General features: G+C 51.1%; 1 protein-coding gene across 5 annotated transcripts in view; it reads right to left on the bottom strand.

Annotated features, from left to right (window-relative positions):
* JAKMIP1 (janus kinase and microtubule interacting protein 1) overlaps positions 1-27,536 on the bottom strand; it is a 132,704-nt gene that overhangs the window by 70,193 nt on the left and 34,975 nt on the right. For 4 of the 5 annotated variants that reach the window (XM_045075476.1, XM_045075493.1, XM_045075497.1 and 1 more), the window contains exon 2: positions 1,476-1,741. In XM_045075476.1, coding sequence (XP_044931411.1) covers positions 1,476-1,604 — 129 coding nt within the window. In that variant the 5' untranslated portion in view covers positions 1,605-1,741. Of the gene's footprint in view, positions 1-1,475; positions 1,742-6,395; positions 6,547-27,536 lie in introns of those variants that run through there. The other variant, XM_045075486.1, reaches the window with a different exon arrangement.

The raw sequence follows: 27,536 nt of genomic DNA, 5'->3' as shown, positions 1-27,536 counted from the left end.
ACCTTCATCCACTACTTCCAACCTCCAGAATAACTTCCTTGTTGTTTAAGCCAAAGTCGGTGGTGGTTTGTGATGGTGGCCCCGGTGAGCTAGCTGACTGACCCTCAGTCTGCTCACCTATCAACTGGAGAGCACCGTCAAAGGCACCTAGAGTGACCTGCATAGCAGACACATAATAAATGTCAGCCAAGTGCTCCGCGGCTGTGTGTGACAGGCGGCACACATGTGTGACTGTCCCATTCTTCAAATGACTCAGGGAGGCAGGCACATCAGAGGACTCCATGTAACAAAGGGGAAAACTGAGGCATCGGGTGGTCACATGGCTTGCCCTGAGACAGCAAGGTGAGTTAGATGGTGGGGGTGGGAGGACCCCTGGCAGAATGACCTTGGCTGTGTGGTTTCCCAAGGGCCACAGCTGCTGTTGCTACTTTGGCGTGGGGCCAGTCCCAAGGGATCCCAGCAGATGAATCCCTCCTGAGATGCACAAAGTGTGGACAAGCTGGTGCCTTGGGCAGCTAAGCTGGCTTGGAGTCCTGAGTGTCCTGATATGGGAGGGGACACATCTGTCCCCAAGCTCCAGGAGCCCAGCCTTCACCCCCCAGGTACTGGGCTCTGCCTCCGCTCTCCATGGTGCTGTTCTGAGCAGGGGACTGAATCAGGCCCCAGGGCCCATCCTCCCTCCCCACCTGGGAGCTGGACCACGTCTGGACCCCTGCTGTTGCCCAGTCCCCAGCACGTTCAACTCGATGGGATACCTACGACCATCCCCCAGCAGTCCCTCGAGGGCTCCCAGTGCTGCGCACCCGGCTGTAGGGCATGCCTCCTTCATGGCTGGGTATAACCTCCCCCACCATACCCAGAATAGGCCAGACCCTCCCACTCAGGCTGCCAGGGAGCAAGCTCCACGCCCCCTTCTCTAAGCCCATGGACACCACAGAACACTGGCCAGCTTGGTCTTCAAACCACCCAAGTGACAAGTGTATTTAATCTGTGACCTCAGATCTCTAGGACTTTGCCCTGGCTGGTTATTATTCCTCCACTGTGCCAGGCATCAATACACTTGAACTGAATGCCTACAGCCTGCCGGCCACCAACCTGGCTCTGTACCAACCAGCCCCAAAGCTCGTTCTCACCCCACGAGAGCTCAACAGCCCCGTCCCAGACCCAGACTCTGCCAGAAGCTCTCTAGTACCCTCACCTCCTAACTCCCCCTCCTCCACCAACAGGTCCATTGGGGGGTCCCATTATGACCCCATTTTGCAGGGGAGAGGAGTTACAGCACAGACAGTGATGTATCTGATCCGAGGTCACAGGGAGACGGGAGGTGGCCAAGACTGGAACCCACGTGGTACCACCACTGATGTTGTACCCATTCTCCCAAGGGGCAAGCTGAGGCTCAGAGGTTGAGTGCCCACCCCCAGCCAGGGAACTCGCAGCCCCTCCCCCATGAAGCCGGGGGCCCACACCCCTCCCACCTTGCTCTTTTCCTGCTGGAACTCGATCTGAATGCTCGTCAGCTTGGCCCGCAGCTCCTCGTTGGCCATTTGCACGGCATCAGCCTCCGTGTCGGGCTTCTCGCCCTTGTTCCGGCTCTTCTTAGACATGCTTCCTGTCGGGTTGAGACGCTGAAAGCCCGAGGTTCACACCCACCAGCCGGCAGACGCCGCTGCAAACTCCACCGTGCTAACCAGTCGTGCAGGGCTCAGCTCGTCCTCCGTGTAAACCACCATCACTTGGGACCCTGGGGAGGGGGAAGGCCAGGTTAGCAGAGAGAAAGAGGGAGGGAGGTGGCATCCTGGCCTGAGCACTGAAGTCCAAGGGCAGCCAGCATTGCCTGCGGCCTCCCTGCCTGGCCAGGCCTGAGCTGCTGCCCAGCTGATGGAGGCATCATGATGAGCTAAGGGCCCCACCAGCCCTCACATTCCTCCCAGGGGAACCAAGGCCTAGAACTTCAGTTTGGTAGGGCTATCCTCCCAGCCCACATGGTGGCAAAGCCCAAGCCCTTAAGAATGACGGCCAGTACCACTGCGTCCCAGGTGAGACCCCCAGGTCACCTTCCGTTAATCCGCACAACTGCCCAGAGAGGTCAGTGACCATGCCCAGTGTCACAGGGGAGGAACTGGGGCACACACAGGCTGAGGGCTAGCAAGAGTCACACAGCCAAGATGGGGCAACAGCATTAAGCCGGTCAAGCTCCACAGATGGACTGGACGTGGTGAGTCCGAACCCAGACTCCCAGCCCTAAGCCTTGAGCTAGCTGGACCCCATGCTGTCCTGCCAGCACATCCTGGTCCCTGGGCCCCTCGCTCTGCCTTCTTGCTCTTTTCCATATGACAAAGCACATTACACCAGGACAGGAGCTCCAAGCGAGCAGGGCCTGGGTCGGTTTTATTCTTGCTACAACCTCTGTGCCTAGACTCAGAGCTCAGCATGCAGGACGCCCTCCAGTAGCATTTGTTGAATGAATGAATGAATGAATGAATGAAGCATCTATTATGTGTCAAGGCCTGTGATCGGAACTGGGGCGTGTTTAGTCCTCGCAGCACCAGGAGAGATACAGCAAAAATCCTGGCACAGAGAGGTTCAGTAAGCTACCTAAGGCCACAGAGCGATTCAGTGGGATTAGATCGCCTTGGGCGAGAATGCACTGAGAAGAGAACATTCCAGCATGGAGGAATGCCAGGCTTTGGCCGTGGAACAGAAGACATGAAATCAACAAGGAAGACCGGACAGGAACAGCATAGAAGGAGAACAAGGGGAACCAGGGAGGTTCAGGGAAGAAGGGGTTCTAGAAGGTGGTCAAGATGAGGATGAGGATGGGAAACTGGCCACTGGATTCAGGAACACGGGGTCAGTGGCCTCGGGCGGATCTGCTTTGTGCAGTGGGAGTCAGGAGGCAGGCAGACAGACAGGGAGCTGGGGCGGGGTCTCACGGATGCCTGCACTTCCAGCAAGCAGCAGCCGCTCCGTGTCTGGGAGCTGAGGTCCAGCGTTTCCGGGGAGCCTGGGATGTCTGTGCAAACCAGCCGATTGGGAAGGCAGAGATGGAAGCCCAAAAAACCCCTCTTGGACAGGAGGGCGCCTCTCAACATGCCACTTTGCACGTAGGGGCAATCGGCAGCCCACCGATTCCAGAAAGGTACACTGTGACCACAGATACGTATAAACTCCATTCGCTCTGATATGGCTTATAAACGTAATCCATAATCCATCCCTCACCGCTCTCACCTGACTGCTTTTACCAGCTCCGCAGCTCTCCGAAGGCATCTGGCCCCGAAGAGGGAGCAGGGAGCATGCGCGGGTCCAGCTCTCGGAACAGGGAAGACTTCCCTCCCCTTGACCCCATCCTGTGGCCCAACAATGCGCCCCCAAGAATGCAGATAAGGACTCACCAGCGATACGACCTCTCCATAAGCTCAGGTGTTCTTCCCAGCGACCCACAGCTCAGCCAAAGGGATGGTTAAGTAAATGACACCCCAAGTTGTGACACATGGCCACACGGAGGAAGGCGAATGTCACAGAGTCAAAGAACCGAGACAGTCTGTGATCGCAGTTTTCAGAAATACTTATTCACTGTTTCCGTTTGGTCCCAGATATTTCTTGAGCCCCTGCTGGGCACCAGGTCCCGGGGACACAGCAGGAAGCACCAGACAGCCAGGCCTCTCAGACGTTAGCAGTGACTGCCCGAGGAAGAGGTGCTATTTACCTTCTTCTGTATACTCTTCCTGAGAAATCGGATTTTCTATTTCCATTCCTGATTTACAGGGGGGAAAAAATGATGCCATTTTCTCAAAGGAGTGCAAGCAAGTTTCAGAAAACCATCTGGGACTAGCTGGGAGGGAGACAAGGAAGGAGCCGAGGGAAAAGCCCGTGGCCCCTGTCCCCAGTGCCACGACAGCCTGGTCTGGAGGCTGACTGACACTCCAGGCACAGCTGGACGCAGCTCCAGCTCCGCCTGGGTCTCTTGGGGCTGCCTGCAAGGGAGAGGTCAGCTGAGAAGAGAGGACACAGGCCACACCCCCCGGGACACAGCTGACCATTCTGTGGGGCGGCCTTGTCTCCCAGCAAAGGGCTATCCTTCACCATAAGTGTGTCCTCGTGGCTCACGCTTTGCTGACTGGATGGTCCAGGGAAAGTCACAGAACTTCTCTATGACTCAGTTTTCCCATCTGTCTAATGGGACCCATGGCGCTGACCTCACAGGGATGTGTGGGAATGGCCGGAATCATATCCATGCTCAGCAAGGCACTCAGCCCAGTGAGGACACTTGCCAAATACAACGAAACTGCATTTCTTAGGAGGAGCAAGGCCAGCCTCCAAGTAACCTCCGTGAAGGTCAGGCTAGCAGGTGCTAAGCCTAGGTGCTCTTGTAAGACGCCACATCAAGGTGTGGCCCATCTGTTGTCACGCTGTCCCAGCTCCTCAGAGGCCCTAGTACAACCCGAAGGCCCGTTTCCTTGCCCAGCAGTCCCTCCCAAGGTCCCTGAAGATGCCAGGGAGGAAGGGGTAGCAGAGGATAGGCCTCAGAGAAACCACGTGCCTGCCCGAGGTAGCACAGCACGCGGGTACAGGCCGTGAAATGTGTCCGCTCCTCAGTAAGGCCCTGGGACAGCAAGCCTAGGGGAAAGGGGGAAAGGAGACCCAGCCGGTGGGGAGACAGCATGCCAGGAGCGCTTGGGGGACCATGAGAACAGTGGTTGGCCAGCCACAGACTCCAAGTGCTCTCAGCCCCGCTGGGCATCTGGACCCCAAGGCCCCCCAGTCTCCCAGCCTGGCTTTTGAAGCCGCAAGAGCAGAAGGGCCAAAAGGCAGAGACAGATGGCAGTGGGACAGGCCAGATACCCAGAAGGGGGGCCACGCCTGGGGACGGACAGCCCAGTTCTTGCCTGGGCCACAGTAGCCCCTGAAAAAGCACGTTTACTCTATCACCTGAGCAGTGACTCAGCATGCATTCTGCTCCTGACCAATGAGAAAATAGAGATTGGCCTCTGCAGCCACACAGGAGGCACTCTCCTGCTCTGAAGCCGCAGAAGTCTCGGGCTGCCTTAGGGGAAAGCCGCCTGGTGAAGAGGCGCAGGTCTTCCAGGGTCTGACTCACACCGACATCCCATGCCGGTCCTGCCGCCTGTCCCCCGCCCCAATGCTCCACGCTCAGCAAGTTCCCGGGCAGGCCACCCTGCAGGCCATAGTGCTCCCGCCCCATTTCATGGCCACCTCCTATCTTGCCTCCTCCAGGAAGCCTCCCATAATGATCCCACAGCCAGGCACCTCCTCCGAGCTGCCAGGGTAGCTGAGGGCTGCCCTGGGTGTTTGCTGATCTGTCAGCCCCTCTGAGAGCGGGATCCTGACTTCCCTTTGCCTTTGTGGGGCCTCACCCTGTGCTCAGCCCAAACTCCAAGCTCCGTGTTCCCTGGATGAATAAATTCCAGTGAGCAAACACCAAGCTTTTAACCAGCAAACAGCAATATTCCCTGTCGACATTCGTTAGGCCAGGGCCTCAGTAAATGTTGAGACCAGGGGGGACACAGGAGGGGACGACACCCAAAGCTATGGGCTACGTCAAACCCAGAGCTCTCGGTGGGCCCCACGCAGCTGGCTTCCTTGCCAGGAACTCACCCATGGCTGGTCCAGCCAGAGGCTCAGGGTGCCACTTGGTATCCTTACAATTGGCCCCACGGCTGCTGACCTCCACGAGGGCCTCCCCAGTGGGAGCAAGAGCAGGTCATTCTCCAGCCTGAGATGAGCTCAGTGCCCACTCTGCCTGGCACTCTCCACTCCAAGCTCATGATAGCCCACTGAGCAGAATCCCAATATGGACAGAGGAACCCCACAGAGGCTCAGCCAACATCCGCCCAAAGCCAGTGAACACTGCGCTGTAGGCAAATCTCCAGTCCCTCACTCGGAGCCCATTATCTCATGCTACACATACAGTGCTAGCAAGCTGTGCTCTCTGTTCTCCTGGCCCGGTACAGAAGGGATAGGGGGAAACTGGAAGACAGTGTCTTGGAAAAGGCAAATATAGACAGGAAGTGAAAAGAGCAGATTTTCCACCAGAGCAGCACCTAACAATAATAACAATAATAATAATAATAATAAAATAATAATTCCTTTAATACTTAAAAGAAAAAGTCTGAGAGGCCTAGATATTAACTTTTTTGGGAGATGTCATTCTGCACTTACAACAATTTAATAAGGCATTTGCTGCCCAGACTCTTTTCATATTGGTTCAAAGTAGTTAGTGGAGGTTAAAAAAAAAAAATCCATAAAATGTAATGAATGAAGTCGAGTGAATTAGGTCTTCCTAACATCTATTCTGGCTCAGGGGTAAAGTGCTCTAGAGAGAGCCCACAGTGAGGAGTGCAGGTTCGGTCCCTCAGCCCAGCCCTGCCACCCACCTGTGCGTGGCTGGGTCCCAGCTGTGTTCTCCTGAGCCAGCATTCCTGGGGAGTGGATGGAGGCCACAGCACCGTGTGGGAGCGGTGTCAGCTCAGGGAAGGCCAGAGTAAGCTGCCCCCAGCCAGGGTCTGAGGCCCCAGTGTCCCGTCATAGGTGCCACAACCTCAGAGCTGGTGCATCCTGGAAATGACAACAGATCAACCAGCTGCCCTAGCACATCTGGGATGGTTCTGAGCCCTCTGTGTGGCTGCTCAGTCCTCACAGTGGCCCCAGAGTTCCCAAGCCCACATATCCAGCCACCAAAACTGTCGCCTTTCCCCGGTTCTTGAAGACACACACTTCTGCCTCCAGCCAGTCCTCACCACTTCCTGCCAGGAGCACTGGCCACCCCAGCTCTCCCGGACCTGCATACTGTTCCACCTAGGCTCAGGGGCCGCAGAAGTGACCCTCCTGCCACTTCCTGCAGACAGCCCACAGGAGACAGTGCCCACGGCCACAGCAACCAGTCCTCTCACGGCGCCTTGCTCCACTACATGGCCTGAGCGTTGGTGGCCCCTGGGAGCCACGCCTACTGTCTCCTGCCATCTTGGGCACTTGCCTCTTCCTGCCTCACAGGGCCACCTCAGGCCACCTCCTGACCATCCCCAGGACTCACCTTGGGCCACGCCTCCTCCAAACCCCCTTTGTCCCCAGAGGCAAGGCCAGGGGGTCCTCGTGGCCCAAGGCTCACCAGATGACTCAAGGTACCTTTACTCAACCATCTCCAGGTCTTCAGGCCAGCAGGGTATGGATGGTCACAGGAAACAGACCCAATTTGTGGGTGGGGAAATTGAGGCCCAGACAGGTCAGGGGCTTACCTGCCTGCCTGGGGTCACAGAGGGAGCAGCAGCCCAGCAGGGAGAGGGGACTCCGAGGCTCCCCTCTCCTCACCAGGTGGTCAGCGGAGCTCACCTGGCACTTCAGAGGACACAGAGAAGACATCACCCATGAGGATGCCATGGGCCCCACCCTGGCTCACTGAGGTTCCCTTGACTCCCCGGCTCCCACTGTCCACAGATGGTGTCATTCATCACAGAGGTGAGTACCCCCTCCGCCGGGCCAGCCCACCCCTTGCTTAGGACCCTCCCATGTCAGGGGCCAGCACAGCCTAAGACCCCAGCCCCTCGCCACAAAAAGGGCCACATGCTCGCACCAAGTCAGGACTCTAGCCCCTGTCACAGACTCACAGCTGCCCACCCAATCGCTGCGGGGCCCACTTCGTTCCACTTCCTCCTCCAGGTCAAGCTGTTCCTTCTGAGCCCAACAAGCCCCCAGGAGCCACGGCGTGGTGGGCAGGGTGGTGCCGTTCAGGCTCCACACGCGTGATGCACCCATACAGCCCACACATGCACACCACGCTCTGAATGTCCACGTCCCCCCAATTCCTGTGTTGGGACCATAAGGTCCAATGTGATGGCATGTGGAGGGGGACCTGAAGTGGGGGGGAATGGTAGATTGGGCCACGTGGTGTCCTCAGGAATGGGATGAGGGCCCTCAGAGAAGAAGATGCCGAGAAATGATCTGCACTTTGCGAGGTCGGGGCAGCAAGAAGGTGCCTTGTACATGCCGGGAAGCAGCTCTCCCCAGGCCTGCACCCACACCCTGACTCCCAGCCTCCACAGTCAGTGGGAGATAAAGGTCTGTGGCTTTAGGCGAGCAATCTGTAGAAACCCGTGACAGCGGCCTGAGCTAAGACACACACACACACACACACACACACACACTACACATACCACACACACACACATGCTTACATCCACCAGCCCAACAGCTCTGACCAGGATGGAAAAACCCCAGATCAGCAGGAGCCCATCTTTGCTGTGAAGCCTGCATGGAGTGTCCAGTGACGGTAGGCCCAGCTGTCTCGGGACTGCCACGTCAATACACGGAGGCACACGGCGACAGGCGGGGAGCCAGGGGACCGCGTGGGACCACCATCCCCATTCTCCCTTGGGGGAGTGCCTGGCTCAGAGGGCTCTGGCCCCAACATGGGCAGGCGAGCCCCTCCATCCCATCCACTAGCTGCCCACTTCAGCCCACCTTGTCCTAGCTGAGCCGGAGAGCGTTCCGGGGTGGGGGAGGGGGAGGCAGGGCTGAAGCTGTTCTCCCGATTTAGAGATGAAGAAATTATGCCTCTGAGACACGCACACACCAGAAAGCCACACAGCTGGGTTAGCGGAGAAGCTGGTTGTTCTGGAAGGAAGGAAAGGGGGTATGTGGAGGACACAAAGGGGCACAAAGATCAGAAATCAGGCTCTGGCCGACAGCGGAATCAGTGGCCAGCCTCAGTGGCCAGGGCCATGTCAGTGGGGTGCCCTCACCGGCACATCGGTGAGGACCAAACAGAACAGAGGATATGACAATACTTGGAAGGCCACGGAGTGTTCCAGAAACAGGCTCTTGGCTATGAGATGAACAAATCACACACACGAAGACCCGATCAGCTGCGGGATGCAGGACCCACAGCACCTGAGATGCCGAGACTCCAAGGCCCCATCTGTCACCGCCTGCCCTCCCAGGCTCCGTGGAATCCCCTCCTTGGTCCCTTCTCCAGAGTCTTCCCCTTGACAGGAAGCTCCCCCACCCCAACCATGAGGACACCTGCTCCCCCAGGGCAGCCCCTAGGTCCTGGAAATGACCTCTCGTTTCAAGCCTAAAAGAAACCCACGAACAAAAAGACCCCTTGTAACCTCTGCCCGGGGCCCCTTCCGGCACTCAGAAGCTACCAGGAGTCTGTGTTCCCTTCCCCACAGAGGGGCCCTTGAGCGATTTGGAGATTCAGTCATACTCCTGGAAACTTCTCTTCTCCAGGTAACATGGGATAAGAAGGATGAATGTTTCTGGAGCACAGACTTACACCAGACACTACAACCAGCCCCGCAGAGGACAATCTCAAGCAAGCCTCTCATGACTATGATGCAAATCCTATCATTAACCCCATCTAGTGGATGGAGACGTTGAGGCCCAAACACAGTAAATAACCAGAGGGTCACATGGTCAGAAAAGAGCCTGGCGGAATTTAAATCCTAAGAAGGTCCCTCTGATCTGGGGTAAGTCACCTGAGTTCTCTGGGCCTCGGGTTCTTCATCTGGGAAGTGGAGATCTTTCCTGCTCCTGGGCGGCAGTTGTTTGCATGGAGGTGGGGCACTGTGGTGGTGTGCACAGCGGTGAGCTCCGGACATGCTGGGAGGAGGAAGTGAAGGTGAACCTTCCCTGACACCATGTCCCAAGCGCGGCCTGGGAGTCCATCCCACAATGGGAGATTGGCTGGTGGTGCCCGTGCGTCTTGAAATGGGGACAGAAGAAGGGCCACCTGCCACAGCTCACCCCCACAGGCGCCACCCGAGCCCCACAGTGCTATCTGCCGGGTCCCTCCAGAGCCCTCCCAGGTCCCTTCAGCCCACCACCTGCGGCCCCATGGACCTCAAAAGTCTCTAACAGTCTCCCTGCCCCTCACCTCCCAGCCACTGCTGCCGCCCAGGGCGCCTTTGGAAGTGGAAGTCCCCACATCCCATCCCCGCATAGAAAATTAACTAAACACTACCAGTAATAATGGCAATAATAACAACCAAGGTTCCCAGGCCCTAGTGACCCAGGCAGAGAGCACCAACAGGCCCTTGCAGAGGGATGCCTGGCTGGTAAGACCCACCACTAACCCCCCACTGCCTTGCCTACTTATTTGCTCACCCTGGCCCCGTGAAGTCTCAGCTCCTCCGCTTATAAACCACCTAGTTGACTGATTCTCCAATACCAAGCAAAGTGCCAGCCCAGAGAAGGTGCCCAAAACCTCAGGACCCCTCCTTGGACATCCACACCCATCCCCATGGTTCAATTACAAAGTTCAGGCAGAAGGATGTAAGAGATCTTTCAAGCGACACAGGTCTCCTGAGTCCTTGGTAAAAACCACCCCCATTCCAAGAAGTCAAGTATAACCACATAGGGATGGGCATGCTTGTGGGCAGAGACAGAGGCACCCAATGGTGGGCTCAGCTCACTTGCTAGCTGCCCCCCTCGCTGCCAGCCAGGTACCCTCAGTGTTTAAACATGGTTGCAACATAAAGACAGGACATTGAGCATCAAGGACCTTGGGCCTTGCTCTGGGGTAAGCAGAACTGTGAGCAGAGGAGCTTGGCTGGCTGAATGCATCTGGCACAAGTTTATTGCCTGTGTCCTACCCACGGGCACCATGTGTGGCATGGTGCCATGATACCAAGCAAAACACTCCCTGCCCTGCCCCAGCAATGCTCATGGCTTCTCCTGCCCAAAGCCCCCTCCTTGCAGACCTCTGCCTCTCTGTTCCTTTCAATATCGCCATACACAGATCAGGAGGAACCTACTTCTGCATCCTAAATAGAGCCACAGAACGGTGCAATGAGACTCTTCCATGGGCTGCCATGCCTCCGTCTCGAGTCACACACCCTTTCCTTTTACTGGCAGCCTCACCAGCCGTTGTCACTTGTCATCCCCACCCCAGTCACAGAATAAGCATGGTCATGTCTGAAGCTCAGCGCCAGGTGGAGGGCTGCAGCTGACAGCAACAGCTGGATGCTGTGAGGACACTGCCTTCAGCAGGAATCTTTGGTCACCTTGGTCACCTGGCCCTAGTATGTCCATCTTGATTTGTCCCAAAGGAGTAAACTGCAGCCAAGTTCAGGGAAGGGAGGCCTCTCAAAACACCAGACCTCACAGCCAACAATACATAGAACTTGGGTCTGAACTCAGGATGCCAACCTCCTCCCCCCAAGAAAAACAGAGTAATCTCTAATCAGGGCAACACTGTGCAGTCACCTAAGCTGCGGCTGCCTTAGCAAAGGCTTGCCCTGTGCAAAGAGGGTGGGGACATACACAGGAGGAAGGAACAGAGCAGGGAAGGATTGGAAGAACAGGGGAGGAGGGGTGGAGGGAAAGAGGAAAGGAGGGAGGGAGAATGAAGAAAGAACTGAATCCAACTTCCAGTTTCTGGTCTGGCATGTAAAGAGCTTGGAAATCATCACTCCCATCCACACAACAAGGAAAAAGCTGAAGAAACTGAAAATCAGTAACTTTTCTTATATCCATCTGAGAACTGAGATCACACGGCAAAATTTGGAGAGGCGGACAGATGGAGAGTGAGAATAACAACCCTACCAGAGCAGAAACCTCCGTGGGAATCGGTTCAGGTTCCTTTCACCAAATACCTCCTGTCCAGATTTCAACAACAACAGAATTACAAGGCATACAAAACCCAGTTTGAAGAGACAGAGCAAACATCAGAACCAGGTGAAGATAGGGCAGCGATGCTGGAATGATCAGACCAGGACTTTAAAAGAACTATGATTATCATGCTAAGGGCTCTAGTGGAAAAAAAAAACAGATAAAATGCAAGAATAGATAGCTAAAGTAAGCTGACATGGAGGTTATAAGAAAGGACTGAAAAGAAATGCTAAAAAAAAAAAAAAACCTATAATAGAAACAAAGAACATCTCTAAGGAACCCATTAGTTGACTGGACCAGGCTGGGGAAAGAATCAGTGAGTCTGAAGATAGGGCCATAAAACCATTCCAAACCAAAGAGCAAGGAAACTATGACTGAAACAGAACAGAGTATCTCAGAACTGTAGGATGACTGCAAAAGTGGTAACAAATGTGTAATGGGAATACCAGAAATAGAAGAGAGAGAGAAAGGAACAGAGAAATATTTGCACCAGTAATGTCAGACACCAAACCAGAGATCCATGAAGCTCACAGAACACCAAATAGGATAAAAAACAACCCTTAGGCATATCATATTCAAACTTAGAAAAATCAAATTAAAAAATCTTGAATGATGCCAAGGGGTGGGAAACACCTTACCTACAGAGGAACAAAGGTAAGAATTATATCAGACCTCTCCTCAGAAACCATGCAAGCAAAAAGAAAATGGAGTGAAATCAAATGTTAAGAGAAAATCCCACCAACCTGAAATTCTACACCTTGCGAAATTACCTTTCAAAAAGGAAGAAGTAAAGACTTTCTCCAACAAACAAAATTTGAAGAAATTTGTCACATAGGTCTTCCTGGCAAAAAGAAAAAGTTATAAGAAGTTCCAAGAGAAGAAAGTGATGTAGGTCAGAAATACAGATCTAAAAACAAAAAAATTAAAATTAAAAAAATTGTTAAAAAAAAAAGAAATACAGATCCACCCAGGAAAATGAAGAAAGCTAGATAAGGAATAAAAGAAGGAAAAATAAAAACTTTCATTTTTCTTATACTCAATTGATCTAACAGATAACAGGGTCCAAAATAATGAGAGCAATGGCATATTAAGCAATGACAGCTTTTGGAGGAGTGACATGAATGACAGCAGTGTGACGAGGGACGGGAGGGAGGAAACAGGAAGACTTTGCTGAAGGTGCTTACACTTCACATGAAGTCACATGGTGTGCTGCCCATGTCTGCTGCAAATTCTAAGGCCACTTTTTTTCATTTAAATTCAATTAGCCAACACAGAGTACAACATTAGTTTCAGATGTTGTGTTCAATAATTTATCAGTTCTGTATAACACCCAGTGGTACCATCTTAAAAATCTAAAAAAAAAAAAAAAAAATGTCAAAGTCAAAAGTCAAATGACTCCCTTTGGTTTTCCCACATGAAAGTTATGTTCACACTATACCGTAATGTGTTGTATGTGCAATAGCATGATGTCTAAAAAAATGCACATACCTTAATTTAAAAAGACTTTCCACAAGTCATAATCACTGATCATGAATAAACGTAGTAATAATGAAAAAGTTTGGAATATTGTGAGAATTACAGAAGTGTGACACAGAGACATGAAGTGGGCAAATGCTGTTGGGAAAATGGTGCCGACAGATTAGCTTGAGGAAGGGTTGCCACAAACCTTCCATTTGGGGGAAAAAAAAATGCAGTATCTAAAAAGCAGAATAAAGCACAGCTCCAAAGAGCAAGGTGGGCTTCGACAACCGATATGCTTGGGAAGCAGAGAAAACGGGGACACAGAGATGGCCAGTTAAAACCGCAGAAGGCAGGAAAAGGGTGGAAAACAGAAGTAGGAGAATAGAAAAGTAACAGATATGGTAGATAAGACTCCATCTGTATCAGCAATCACTGATCAGTGGTCTAGCTGCACCAATGAGAAGACAGGGGCCGTCAGAGCAGGTGGAAAAACAAGACACAGCTACCCACCGTCTGCAAGAAGGCACTGAACTTCGAGACCCATGCGGCTGCCACGGAGCCAGCCGACCTCTGCATGTTCATGGTCAGCTAAAGGGAATGAAGCTCAAATGAACTCGCAACCCTCATGGGTCTCTCGGGGCTGACGGTCTCCCACCTACAACCAAGACAGCACACCCCACCCCTTTTGAGTTGAAGAAAGATCTTTGTGATAAATTCAGTAAGATAAAAACTGCATTATACAAACGATACTCAGGAAGCACATTAGGAAGTAATGCAGCCTGAAAGAACACAAAAAACCATAAGGATGAATCTAAATTAAAATCACCAGCAGAGACACAGTCCTTGCCAATAAGAACAGGGATGTGAGCTGAGCACGAATTCTCTGCCTGTGCCCCTGGATGTTTCGTGAGCAGACCTCAGCCCCACTTCCCCACCACTGCCAGCCTGTCCCGATGTAACAGGAACATAACTCTGTGCACAACTTCTCTGAACGCTTCGAAGACTCATCAACATAAAGTGTTCACCTCCATATGAAAGAGCCTACCATACGTACTCTGTATTATTTATACCCTCAGAGGGACAGAAGGACAGGAAGAAGGAGACGGGCCCAAGGTTAACCCAACTCCTTAAAAACATAAAAGTCACCAAAGAATGTAATCTTTCCCAACATGTTATAATTGGACTCCCTTTACCCCCTGAGCTCTGTTCCTTCCACAGGCTCTTTTCCAGCCATGACATTCAAGCCCAGTAGTTGTGCGGAAGGGAGGCAGTCAGTGTTTTATGGAGTTCTGGCAGAGCTGCAGGTCCTACGAATGTAATTTCCAACAACACTCCATTTTCTAGGGCCAGAGAACCCATTCTGGAAGTGGGTTCCCGGCGTGCTCAGCAAACCCCCCACCTGCTTCCCTCTACTTTCCAGATTCCCTTGCGGTGGGTGGGGGTCCCATGACCAGCCCTGCCCAGTGGTGTGCAAGCAGCAGTGACTTGTGTCACTACAGGGCTGAGGCATGGAAGAGCCCCAGTGACCCCTCTTCCCTCTCTCCCTGGCTGCAGGGACCTTAGAAGCCACATGTTGAGATAACAGTATGACCAGACCAGAATGCACCTGTGACCCAGAACTGATCTTTTGGGGCTCTTTTGTTATGTAGCACTGCCTCATCAAACCTAGCTGATACTCTCTTCCTGGAATGCCCTTCCCACTTTCCCACCTATCCGTCTTCTTCAATATTCAGTGTGGGGATTACCTCCTCAGATGACGGGCACTGATACCACTTCCCACCCTCAGGCCAGACAGGGTGTCCTCTGCACACCACAGCATGCTGAGCTTCCCTTCTTCACAGCCCTGATCATGCTGTGTTGGCACATGTGCCCACCACACCAGACCAGGCACTCTGGCTTGGTGAGTGCCAAACTTGTCCCTCTACCTTTGGAGAGCCGGGCTGGGTAGGCACCCAAGTAAAGGCAGTGGGCACGTGCCTGTGAGATGGATGACCACGTGCACACACAAGAAACACCTCAATGCCCTCTTCCACGCACATAGACACTAATGGACACTGCACAGGGCTAGAGAGTTGACCAGATCTAGATTCTGCCCCCATCCTCTCCACCAGCTCTTCAAGTCCAGCAGGGCAGGGGTGAGGCGCCCACGAGTGGTCGCAGTCCAAAACAGAAGAGGAGGGATAGCCCACTGTGGATGCCCAGAGGCCAGGGAGTTTGCCTTCTAGGAGGGAGGCGACAGATGAGCTGGCCCAGCTGGGCTGGTAGGACCCGGGCAAGGGCAGAAGCAGACGCTCCAACTGTCTGGAGGCTGGAGGGGGCTGGGGCAGGGCTGCTTAGTCTCCCTGAGAATCACTCCCCCTCCCCCATTCTTAAGCCATGGGATGTCACCAGAGCTCACCTGGCCCACTCCAGGGATGGACACTTCTCAGGAGGCCCAGTCTGGCCCTTCCTGAATCAAAATGACTTTGTGTACATAGCACTTTGCAGTGTGACCTAACCTAGCCCCCACATATCATTGCAACATGACCACAGCCCACCTAGGGAGGTCCTTATGGCCCCACAGAGGTGTTAAGAACCATGGCCAGCCTGCACTTGAACCCAAACCCTTGAAAGCCTGTCCACTGGCTCCTCCCCAACCATGGCTCAGGAGCACTTAAAACTCTCAAGGAAGTTCTTACACACATTTTCAAATCATCACCCAATACTGTGGCAGAATCTGGGGTCATGGGAATGACCAGACATGTGAGGTTGTCATGGGAACAACCTCACAGCAAAAGAACAGCTCCTTCAGCATGTACAGAAGAGCTCAGACTCCCGGCAGGCATCTATAAACTCGTATTTTGGTTTGTTTAACCCAAATAACGAGGAGAATATGTAACCACTTTTGGAAATTCTATTTCAGCATCCCAACGGTAACACCTTCCTCCAGAAACAGGAATGAGGGATGCAGCACAGGGGCCCATTAGAAATGCTAAGTGTTGACTAGAGTATCCCTTTAACGGTGTCAAGATCCTGAGAGGGAGGGCTCGTTTCCCATGCCTTGTATGAGAAACAACAGAGGCACACAGAGCCCAAGCCCCTGCCTGCACTCACACAGCCAGATGCAGCCGTGCCATCACCCCGGCTCAGTGATCCCCTAGTTATCCTTTTCCTCTCTGCTTCTCTTACTTTTGAGGGTGACTAGTACTTAGTACTAGTCAAGAGTCAAGCCAAGGTAATGAATTTAGATTTGCAAGGAACAGCTGACTCAGGAAGAGGCCAGCAAGTCAGGTCCTCCTCCCCCTCCACTCCAGCCAGCTGACCGTAACCCCCTGACTGCACCCAGAAGGCTCTGGCAGAGGTTCAGGCGGGGATCGAACAAGTGATGGGAGAGGCAGAAGCTCATTTTCCTCCAATCGTTTAAAGAGAGTTTGGGGGGGGGCGCCTGGGTGGTTCAGTTGGTTAAGCATCTGCATTAGGCTTAGGTCATGATCCTGGGGTCTTAGGATCAGGCCCTGCATCAGGCTCCCTGCTCAGCTCTCCCTCTCCCACTCCTCCTGCTTGTGTTCCCTCTCTTGCTGTCTCTCTCTGTCACGTAAACAAATAAAATCTTTAAAAAAAAAAAAACTAAAAAAAAAATTAACAGAGTTTCATGCTGAATCTCAACAACAAGCTCAAGGAATTCAATCAACTACCCCCATTTTACATGTGAAGAAAACTGAGGCTCAAGGAGGTGACGTGAGGAGCCAAGAGTCCACCCGGCCTGTCCAACTCTGTAGGCTGCCGGGTACAGCCCTCCTCCGCTCCATGATTCAGATTCCCAATGGGTGCCCCCACTGCTTCTTCTCCCACCCCCACCCCCGTTTTCAGGCTAAGGGGCCACCAGCTACTTTGCATCGGGCACTTCCTACTACCTGTCCCGGAAGACAGCCACGTGCCACCCTGCCTCCTCCATGTCCCTGGACACGTGCTTGTCAGGCCCTGTGCTCCCGGTGCCTCCTAGCCGGAACTCACCCAGGTCGGGGCTTACCCAGGTGGGCTGCATGGAGGAGGCTGGGAGAAGGCGGGCTATCCCACCGGGGCTGGATCAGATTCAGGCTGCACTTCCTGCTTGCATTCCACGTAACCCAGCTCCTGAAGTCACCGCACACCCTGGAGACAGTACATGCAACCCGTGTGGAAGGAACCCGGGAACCAGGGAAATGGGAGGAGCTCAAAGATGTGAGCTGGTGGCACTTCTCGGACTGTCCATACTCTCTCATTCCCCTGACAAAATGACCCCAAAGGGGGACCAAAAGTGCCATCCTGAACGGCAGAGGCTAGAAAGCCAGAAACCACATTTCCCAGACTCCCTCGGAGCTAGTGTTCTGCATGTGCCTATAGATCCATCATTTTTCAATTCATGCATTCATGCATTCATTCATTCACTCATTCACACAAGATTCAACCATAGCATAAATGGGGACCCAAGTGGTGCAGCAAGGTGCCCATTTGTTGGTGTGAGCCTGGCAGATGGGGAGTGCCCTGGTGTGTATGGTGTCTGGCCATCGTCCCTGCTTACAGCTGTGGCTGGAGTCAGCCTGGACACAATGGCTTCTGACCCCCCAGGTCCCCAGAGGGCAACTCTGGGGTGTTACTCTGGGGTGTCACTCTGGGGCCAAGCCTGAGTCCCAGCCGAGCCCCTGCTCCTCCACCTTCTAACCATCCCTGCTTCTCTGTATTACATCCCTCTATTTAAAGTAGCCCAACAGATGAATGAAGATGGAGACTGGGTTGTTCCAGGAACCTGAGTTAAAATTAAAAAGAGAGGGGCACCTGGGTGGCTCAGTCAGTTAAGCGTCTGCCTTTGGCTCAGGTCATGATCTTGACCCACATTAGGCTCCCTGCTCAGTGGAGAGTCTGTTTCTCCCTCTCCTTCTATCCTTCCTCTGCATGCGCTCTCTCTCTCTCTCAAATAGATAAATAAATTAATTAATTAAATTTTTTAAAAAATTAAAGAGGGACACACAAAACAACTTTAAATAACAAAACAGAAGACCTAATACTTTGTTTATGCTCACTACAAATAGACCTTATCCACACTTATGCTCAACTGACAGAACAGAACTTCCCCTTCTAGAACCTCAGAATGGCAGTAGAATAGAGTGTTCTAGAGTGCCAGACTGAGTTAGAATGAAGACCCTACCCCCTTGTTGGCTGTGTGTCTCTGGGCAGGTTACTTATTCTCTCTGAGCTTATTTCCTTACCTCGAAAAATGAGGAAAATGATAATACCTACCTCATGAGGTTGAGCTGTTGTGAATACAGCATGAGTTGCATTAAGTTGTTAATTAATAATTTAATTAATATTAATATTGATGAGTATAAAGAATAATTATTGTGTTCATTGAAAAATTTGGAGAAGACAGATAAAGATGAGATTAAAAATCACTTATTTCCCCATCCCTCTGGGAATATCAGGGACAACTTTATTAACCATTAACCATTTCAATAATGCTAATATTAACAATTAATACTGATTAACACACACCTGCATGTACAGACACACACATGTAAACACAAACAACAGCAATGGCCAGCTCTACTGACCTCTGGACTTGTCTGAAGCCTGGGCACACTGCCCCCCAACATTAACTTGCTTTGGGTAGGGGGGGTTCCACTGGACTTCAAGACAAGATTTCGTTTGTTAAAAGGGTTCCCACCCCAGCTAAAAATATATTTGAAAATCAGTATCAGAAGGCAGGTACTGAAAAATGTTCCCAATATATGTTATGGGTTAAAAATTCATATATTGAAGTCTTAATCCTATAATCTCACAATGTGGCCTTCTTTGGAGATAAGGTCTTTACCAACACAGTCAGGTTAAAGTGAGGTCATGAGGGTGACCTAATCCAAAATAACTGGTGTCCTTGTAAAAAAGAAAAATCTGGAAACAGATACCATATGAAAATGAACACAGAGATTAGGGTGATGTATCTAACAAGCCAAAACACAAAATACTGGAGAACCAAATCCAGCAACATATAAAAAGAACCATACACCACGGCGAGGTGGGATTGATCCCAGGAGGCAAAGCTGGTTTAACCCAAACCTAATCCGTGTAAAATACCATAATAGGATGAAGGACAAAGCGTCAGGATCATTTCAATAGATGCGAAAAGTCAGGTGATGAAGTCTATCATTTTATCAAGATAAAAAAAACTCAACAAACCAGGAACAGGAGGAAACTTCCTCACTCAATAAAGGGCATCTACAGAATGCCCACAGCCAATAACTTACTCAGTGGTGAAAGCCTGAAAACTTTCCCTCTACAAACAGGACCTGGGTGAGGATATCTATTCTCATCACTTCTATTCAATATTGTACTACAAGTTTATCCAGAGAAATTAGGCAAGAAAAAAATGATAAAAGGCATCCAGATGAGAGAGGAAGAAGTCAAACGAGCTCTATTTGCAAATGACAGGATTTTGTGTATAGAAAATCTTAGGGAATCTATAAAAAAGAGAAAAAGGAAAACACACAACTAGTAGAACTAATAGATGAATTCAGCAAGGTGGCAGGATACAGGATTAGGATACAAAAATTAATTGTATTTCTATAGTGTGCAATCAATGATCAAAAACACAATTGAGAAAATGCCCAGATATTGTCAAGACGACACTGATCTGGGGTGTGACATAGACATTGGTATATTTCCAAAGCAGCCAAGGGGATTCCAACAGGCAGCCTGGGTACCAAGGTCAAGAACATCTGCTCTAAAAAGTCAGCAGAAGCAGAAGGTTCTTCAGCATCTTCTCCCACTTTACCCTGCCTGAAAGACACAGGCTCTCCCAGGCTGTGCTTCCTTCCAGATACAACTCTACAATTCACTTAGGGAAGCCAGCCAAGCTGAAGTCATCCTCAACTATGACACACCTTCACTTTGAAGACTTAGCAAAAAAGATGTGCACTAACTGTTGTTCCTCATTTGTTTATATTTTTTGGCAGCATAGTTTATGTTTATTTTTTTTATTATGTTCAGTTGTTTTTAAGCATCACCCTACATAGAAGGCTTAAAAAGACACATAGGCATTATCTCAAAAACACAACTTCAGATAAATTAGATTGAAGTTACAAAACTAGGAATCAGAAAACCCTGGTTCAAGTTTTAGCTTTGGACTTCTCTTAACTGTCCCAACACCCAGTGAGATGGGAATTATTATGGTCCCCATTTCAAGAAACTAAAATCTGAGGCTCAGAGAGGTTAAGTGACTTGAGCAAGGTCACACAGCTCGCTCCATTAACTCAGATGCCCCCTGTGCTCATGAAAGCCCAATGAGCATAAAGGAAATGAGCTTCAATTGCTAGGTACCCTTCTCCCTGGAGCCAATTTTAATTAGCAAGTTCAGTCAATGAAGACAACCCTGGGCACTGTCATGCCCAGGTCAGATGCCGCCATGTCTGACAGGCAGGAAATTATATCACGCTGGGCATGCTGTAGGCATTGTCTCCTCTACCTCCCACCTCCCTGATGACCAGCTGGGGACACTGCCCCAGGTCACAGAGCCAGTATATAATAAAGCAGAACGGGAACACAGGTCTGGGTGTTGGTCTGAAAGGGCCAACTGTTAATCCTCAGTCACTTAAGGGGCCCTCACTCATTCAAGGGGGCTCCCAAAAAGTTGTCCATTTTAGTATATGTGCTGCCAAAGTGAGCACGAAGTTGTCCATTTTAAAAAGCACACCGCAGTAGGTAACTGGCCGTCCACAGAGAATATGGTTGGGCAGCACCTGGTGAGTGAAGAGCCGAGGAAAGCTGGTACGTGGAAGGACTGCCTGCTCTGAGTCCCAGGCTCTGCTGTTCCCATCATCCATGGGGGTCTCCTAGGGTACCCCATCATGTCAGTCCTCCACCTAGATAGCTTCAGGTGGTCCTCCCAGCTGGGGGTCCAGTCCAAGCCCACCAGCCAGACCAACAGCACTCAATCTACCTGCACTAGCTTCCTCCAAAGCACCCCCACGCCACCACCCTACTCAGCTCTCCAAACGCTCGCTCCCCCTCCTCCCGGGTGTGGGCTCTGTCCCTATGTATGCATCCCTCTACCAGAGGGCCAGGGCGCCACATGGATACTCTCCTCCTCTGCTCACAAGCCTCCCCTGGAAACTTCTGTAATCTGCGTCAGGGCACCCACGACTCCCATGCTCCCCTCTGACCTGGCCACCCCATGCTGACATTACCTTCCAACTTATTCCATCCCATCACTCATTCATTTCACCCAATCATTCACGCATTCAAGGATTCATCTTTCCTGTTGTTTTTTTTTTTTTTCCAAGGATGCTGTTCTCCGCCCTGGGAACACTGAACAGGCAGAAGTTCCCACATGCCCAAAGCTCACCTCTGAACAGTCACTCCTTCAGAGCAAGGACCCGATCTAGTCAACTCCATGCTCCTGGGCTGATCCCAGAGCCTCGTACTGAGTAGCTGCCCAAAGGCTAGTGAGTGGCCAAATGAAAATTAGCTATGTTTTCCTTGCAGGTCAGCTTTCTGGAAAATCTGTGGGTTGGGCTAATGGGTTGGGTTGGGTTAGTTGGGTTAGTATGCTACTAAGTAAACACAAGGGGTCCCAAGTTGAAGACCAGCGAGCGTGCAACGATTTGATGGCTGTAGTGCATTTATTATCTATTTTAGACCAAGAGCAGGAAACTGCCTTTCCTGGTGACAGACTCCATGCAGACACTGACTCCCAGTCCCAAGTGCTGGCTCGCACCCAGAGATTCTCCCTGAACAGAGGAGTGCTGCCATTTTGCATTTGTTTCTTCCTAAGCAAATGAGGATTTCGAGCCTCAGCTTCTGCACTCCAGGAAATGCATGTGAACATCCCCCTTCCCCACGGCTCTTTGCAATAAGCCAGACACCACTCGGACTCCAAATGCTTACTATGAGTCCAGACTCCAGGAAGGGCAAGTCTACCTTTTCACAATGGTAGAGCCCGTTTCTTCCCTTCTTCTGCCCTCTTCCATTCACCAGCATTTCCTGGGGGCCAGCTGGGTGCTGGGACACTGGAGCTGAGAGACTGAGCTCACAGCTTGACCCCCAGGAGCTGTAGCACATGCCGATATGCATTTCTCATTTATTCTCTGCATATCCATAGCTGCTCTCCCACGCTGACCCACGCAGCCGCATCACAGACTCCGAATAAAAAGCCCTGGGACTTTACCTGCAGAGCTCCCAGAGCCTCCATCCCCAGGCAGGGAGGAGGCACCGTGACCCAGATCAGCTCTGGGTGGATGATCACACTTGGCCATCAAGTCTTACCGATGAAGAGCAACTCTCACATGTCATGGATGGGAAGATCCATGAGATCAGTTGTCATGGCCCAAGGCCACCATGGTAAGAAGTTGGGAGTCCAGAACCTGACCAGACCCGACTCTAAATCACAGCGTGTCCCACATGTGCCCAAGACAGAGGGAGATCTCTTTCATCTGTCTTCCAAAGACCAGGCAAAAATATATATATATATATTATATATATGTCATATTATATATATATATATATATATATATATATATATATATATATATATAATTTAAATCCAATATTTATATCTGTTTACCAGGTCCAAGTCCTATCATTCTACCTGTGGGGTCGTTTTTCTCCTAATCAGGCCATAAGCTCTGGGAGAATGAGGCCACAGCCCACACTTCTCGTCTCCCCACCAGCACACAGCAGGCCCTCATCCGCCACCAGGCTAGAGAAGACAAAGCCAAACCCTTCTTACCTGGGCTCAGAAGCTAGCCCCAGGACCTTAGCAACCACGTTGAGCCAGAGGCTAGGATCTCCAGCAGAGCCCCAGCTGAGTCTCTCCACCTGCACCTGGCCCTCCCCACAGAATTCCATTCCCCTCACTCCCTGCCCAGGCCTCCAGCTTGCCCTCCTCTGCACCTCTGTTCCTTCCCTCTCCCTGCCTACCCGCAGCACCGCCCCTCTTCCCAAGTCTCTACCTGGCCTAAACCCCAAATCCTCCAAGGCCAATGTCACGTTCATTCTTTCCACAAACATGCTCAACGTTTGTGTGCACCTGCTGTATGTCCAGCTGTGGGAAGAAAGGGAAGGAGACAGGTCTTGCCCCTGCACCCCTGCTTCCCTCCAGCAAAGAAATTCTACCAAATCAGAGAGACTGAGGAAAGGGCAGCTGCTGGTGCAGGCCCTGGGCTCTGAGGTCTGTACGTTTTAGCTCAGGGGCCTTCATAAGGCTTTGAAATAGATGCTGTCATTTTCCCCACCCTGCTTCAATTTCAGAGAAGGAGATGAGGGAACACCCCCCCACAAAACTAAGTGACCCACCCAAGATCATGGACCGGGGGTGGCACCCACCCCTCAGAGTTCCATCCACCCAAACCCTGCCGATTGTGCTGTGAACTTCAAGGTCAGTGTCTACAGCTCATCCACATCTGTATCCCCAGGGCCCTAGAAAGTGCCCTGACGCAGCAGGGACTCAGCCCAGCCCTCCCCTTCTGCCTCCAGGAATAGACACATGCTTCTGCTCCCAGCGTTGACATAGCATTCCCGCCCTCCCGCCCCGGCGGCCTCCCAATCTTGATGAAAAGCCCGAGGAGCCAGCAGCGCCTGCATCAGCGTCTGTCTGGCTTCCTCCCCCAAACCCAACAGCCTCCATCTGGGCCCCAGAAAACTGCCTCCATGCTGCTGGTAGGAAGCAAAATCTTGAAAATCACCTTTGCAAGTATGGGCCTCTAAAATCCGCTTTCTAGACCAGGACGGAGAACAGGCAGGACACGTCTACGCCTGGGCCTTAGGTCCCTCCTCCCCAGCAAGACCCTCACGCGGTCTCCAGACCAAAGTCACCGTTCTGTCCCAAAGTGGGGGTCAGCCCTTAGGGACCTTGATCGAGGGGACGTCCGTCCTTAACGTGGGATCCTAAACAAGATGCCTGACTCCCAGTGTTATCCTGAGAAGTCAGCAAGAGATGACAGAAGTAAGAACAGTTCGCCCACATTCGCTGGGCCCAGGATACCCGCTCACCAAGCATTAGCACAGGTCTGTAGGATTACTTTACTTGGTAACCACTGTGGTTCACACCACTGGGCCTGATGCCCTGTAACCACTGACGGAGGGAGAGAGGGGGAGAGGGAGGGAGGAAAGGGCCACTATCATCCGGGAATACAACAGCCTAGCCAACAGTCCCAAAGTGGGAACCCAAAAGCGGAAGGTGTTTGTATCCTGGTCACAGTGCCTCCCAGTGGCGGAACTCGTGAACTGCAGCCCGGATCCAGGTTCGGGGAGAGGGGAGGGTGGGAGGGGGCGGAGGGCACCACCGCCCACCTGCTGAGGAACCAAGGCAAGACCTGGCAGTCTCTAAAAGAGAAAATGGAACATTTGAAGCTGATGCCTGGGGAGTGCGTAAGCTCCGGTTCTCTGATCTTGAAACTTAGAAGAGCCCCTCCTTCAGAACGCCTCACAGAAGCGGGCATTCCTTGGCAATCCCTTAGTTATATTTCCTCTAATACATACTGAGATAAATATTATTATTATTATTATTATTATTATTTTATATAATACATAATATATTATGATTTATCAATGTATTATGATTTATTATACTAACTATAATAAAGTGAAACAGATAAATATAATAATTATATATAATATATTATTTGACATATAATATATTATGATTTATTAATATATTATTATTTATTATAATAAATGCAATAAAATGAAACTGAGATAAATACAATAAAGGAAATGTGTCTGAGGGCAATCTGCCTTCTGTCGCGAGCCACACCCATGCACGGCCCCCATGGCCACCTCCCTTGACAACCTAGCTTCCAGGCTTTTTCTTTACAATTACTGACTTTTAAAAAATGTATATACACATTCAGCTTTATTCTAAGCAATAGCATACCCCAAAAAACCAGGTTTCAGGTTATATTTTTATATATTTATATATTTTTCAGATTATATTTTTAGTTATATTTCCTCTAATGCACACCAAGATAAATACAATACAATAAAATGCGTCTGTCCACGTGCCACCTAAGACCTTCTCCTGTACCCACATATCCACACAGCCCATGGAGAAATGACCCCTCCCTGGGGCCCCTTCCAGCTCAGGGAGTCTGGATTCCTTGCCTGACCAGAGTCTAGCCTGATGCCTGCATACAGCAGGGGCTTACTGTCTGCTGAGGAACAGTGATGATTCAAGGCTCAGTCTTCCATCTCTCACTGCCCGGGACCCACTGCCACTGGCGGGAGGCAACCAGCTTCCGTTGTGTCGGGCTGATAAATACTGAGCTTGGACAGGGCTCTGGATGCAGAGGGGGAGGCAGAGCGAACAGGACACCAGGCGGATGCAGAAGAGAAGCAGAGGGATGAATTCACAGAGACTATATTCTGGGGAGCCGCAGCTTAGCCCGCTAAGTTATTTTAATAACTTGGTCGCTTTCACATCAAACTTTTTGCAAGAGAAGCCTTCTGAGATGTCGCATCTGCTTTCCCAGAAGGGATTTACCACAAAGCGTGTAAAGAAAGACTGGTCGCCTTCCAAGTCCCAGTTTCAAGACAAGCTAAATAATTGAAGGGGAAGCCTTCTGTGCCCTTAGCAATTAAGCAAGGAATTTGTCAGATGGCTATGGTCCTTTAAAAAGATAGGGAATGAGTGAAGGTGCATTTCAGCCTAGAAAGAGGCACAACTGAAGATGGAGACACGAAGAAATTTAGGGAGAATTTCAAGAGCCTTGCAATGCTAGGCCCACCTCTGCAGCCCACAGCCATCCTCCCTGCAGTATACCTCACCCCAACACCCCATGCCCAGCCACGACCTTCTGACATCATCCCAAACACACTGCCACACCTGTGCATGTGCCAGCTTATCAGCCAGGACAGCCTTTCCTTTCCACCTGGAAAACTCCTATTCATCCCTCAAAACCCAAGGGATGATGGCCAAATTCCACCAGCACCTCCAATGAGGAGAGCACATGGGGGTGGGGACGGGGGGGTAGGGTATTAGAAAGGGCTGAAACCAAGTTCTAAAGAGCTCTCCTACCTAGTCGAGTGTGTAAAGGAGGTTATACTTCGTGCTCAAGCAGCGGGATGTCAGTGAGATGATGTGAACCGAGAAATGCGTCCAGACCTGTGCGGTGGGAAGATGCTTCCAGCGGCAGTGTGGGAATCGGGTGGAGATCAAATTTATGACACGAGGTCTGTTTTCCAGTGTCAAGTCGTATATGCTTGGCTACGCATATCCAGAGCTTCTGTCCCCAGAGCGCTGCTGCACCCAGGTTGTGAATGCAGGTGGCGTGCACATCAAACAGTTCTCCCCCTCCCCTCCCAATGTAATTCTCTGCCTACCCTCCCCCTGCAGTGCAACAGCAGCACTCACCATCCCCACGGCTGCTCCCTAGCTGTGCTAGGGGTATAGCTCTGCCCACCAGTGCTGGTCATTTACTCCTTACAATAGCCCTAAAAAGTAGGTGCTATTATTGTCCCATTTCAGGGATGAAAAAATGGTGTGACAAGGCAAGGCACTTGCTCAAAAATGCCCACCTAGTAAGTGAGGTGTGAACACAGGCAGTCAGGCTCTGGGGCCTGATACAGTGGTTGGGAGAACCACAGTGAATGCTAACCTTGCCCTTAAAAACTCAACCCAAGGATGCCTGTCCAATTTACCCTAAAAAAAAAAACAAGGAGGAGGGAGGCAACTGTTTAGCTGCTGGGATATTCATGGGTATGTCATTTACAATAGGAAGATACAAAACCAGCTACCTATTTGATAAATACCCAACAACTAGAACATTCATACAACAGGATACTACGAAGTCATTAACACCAAAGCTCTATTTGTTACATTCTGGTTTGAAGTCCTCCTGACCTGGGACTTCCTTGTGTGCTCGTGCAAATGAGAATTCCTGAGTCTCACCCTAGAACCAATGAGTGGCAAAGCCTGGAAGGAGGTCCTGGCAGTCAGAATGTAAATTTCTTGCCCACGACTGTTTCTGCATGGAAGACTATGAGAATGACTGCTGGGGAGGCACATTTATTGCCATGGAGGGGAGGGGGATCCATGAGTTTTGTTCACTGTGGGGTCCTCAGTGCCTAGAACAGTGCCTGGCGCATAGTAGATGCTCAAGAAATCATCTGTGACTGAATGAACCCATCAATCAGCAAACTTCCAAAATGAGTGTGTTTAGTGTGTCTGTATTTCTGAACCATCCACGTGCTTTGGGGGAGTTGTGATGGCGACCATCTCTTCATCCCCCTGTGCCCACAAAAAGCCAGCCCTAGGACGTTGTCTGCTAGCAAGTTCACAAGGAAGCGGTACACAATTATGCCCCTTTTAACATTTCTGAAATTAAGAATGTGTCTTATAGCCTAACTCTGTCAGTGTTGCTCTTTGTCCCTTTCTTTAGCGGTGCAAAAATAACCACGCATCTCTCAATGGATGGCATCTTAGATTTAATAAAAGACAGTAA

This window comes from Mustela putorius, unplaced genomic scaffold, assembly GCF_011764305.1.
Source record: "Mustela putorius furo isolate JIRA1106 unplaced genomic scaffold, ASM1176430v1.1 tig00000083_pilon_pilon_pilon, whole genome shotgun sequence".
Taxonomy (NCBI): domain Eukaryota; kingdom Metazoa; phylum Chordata; class Mammalia; order Carnivora; family Mustelidae; genus Mustela; species Mustela putorius.
The sequence above is the reverse complement of the archived record's forward strand: the minus strand, read 5'-3'. Positions and strand labels throughout refer to the sequence as shown.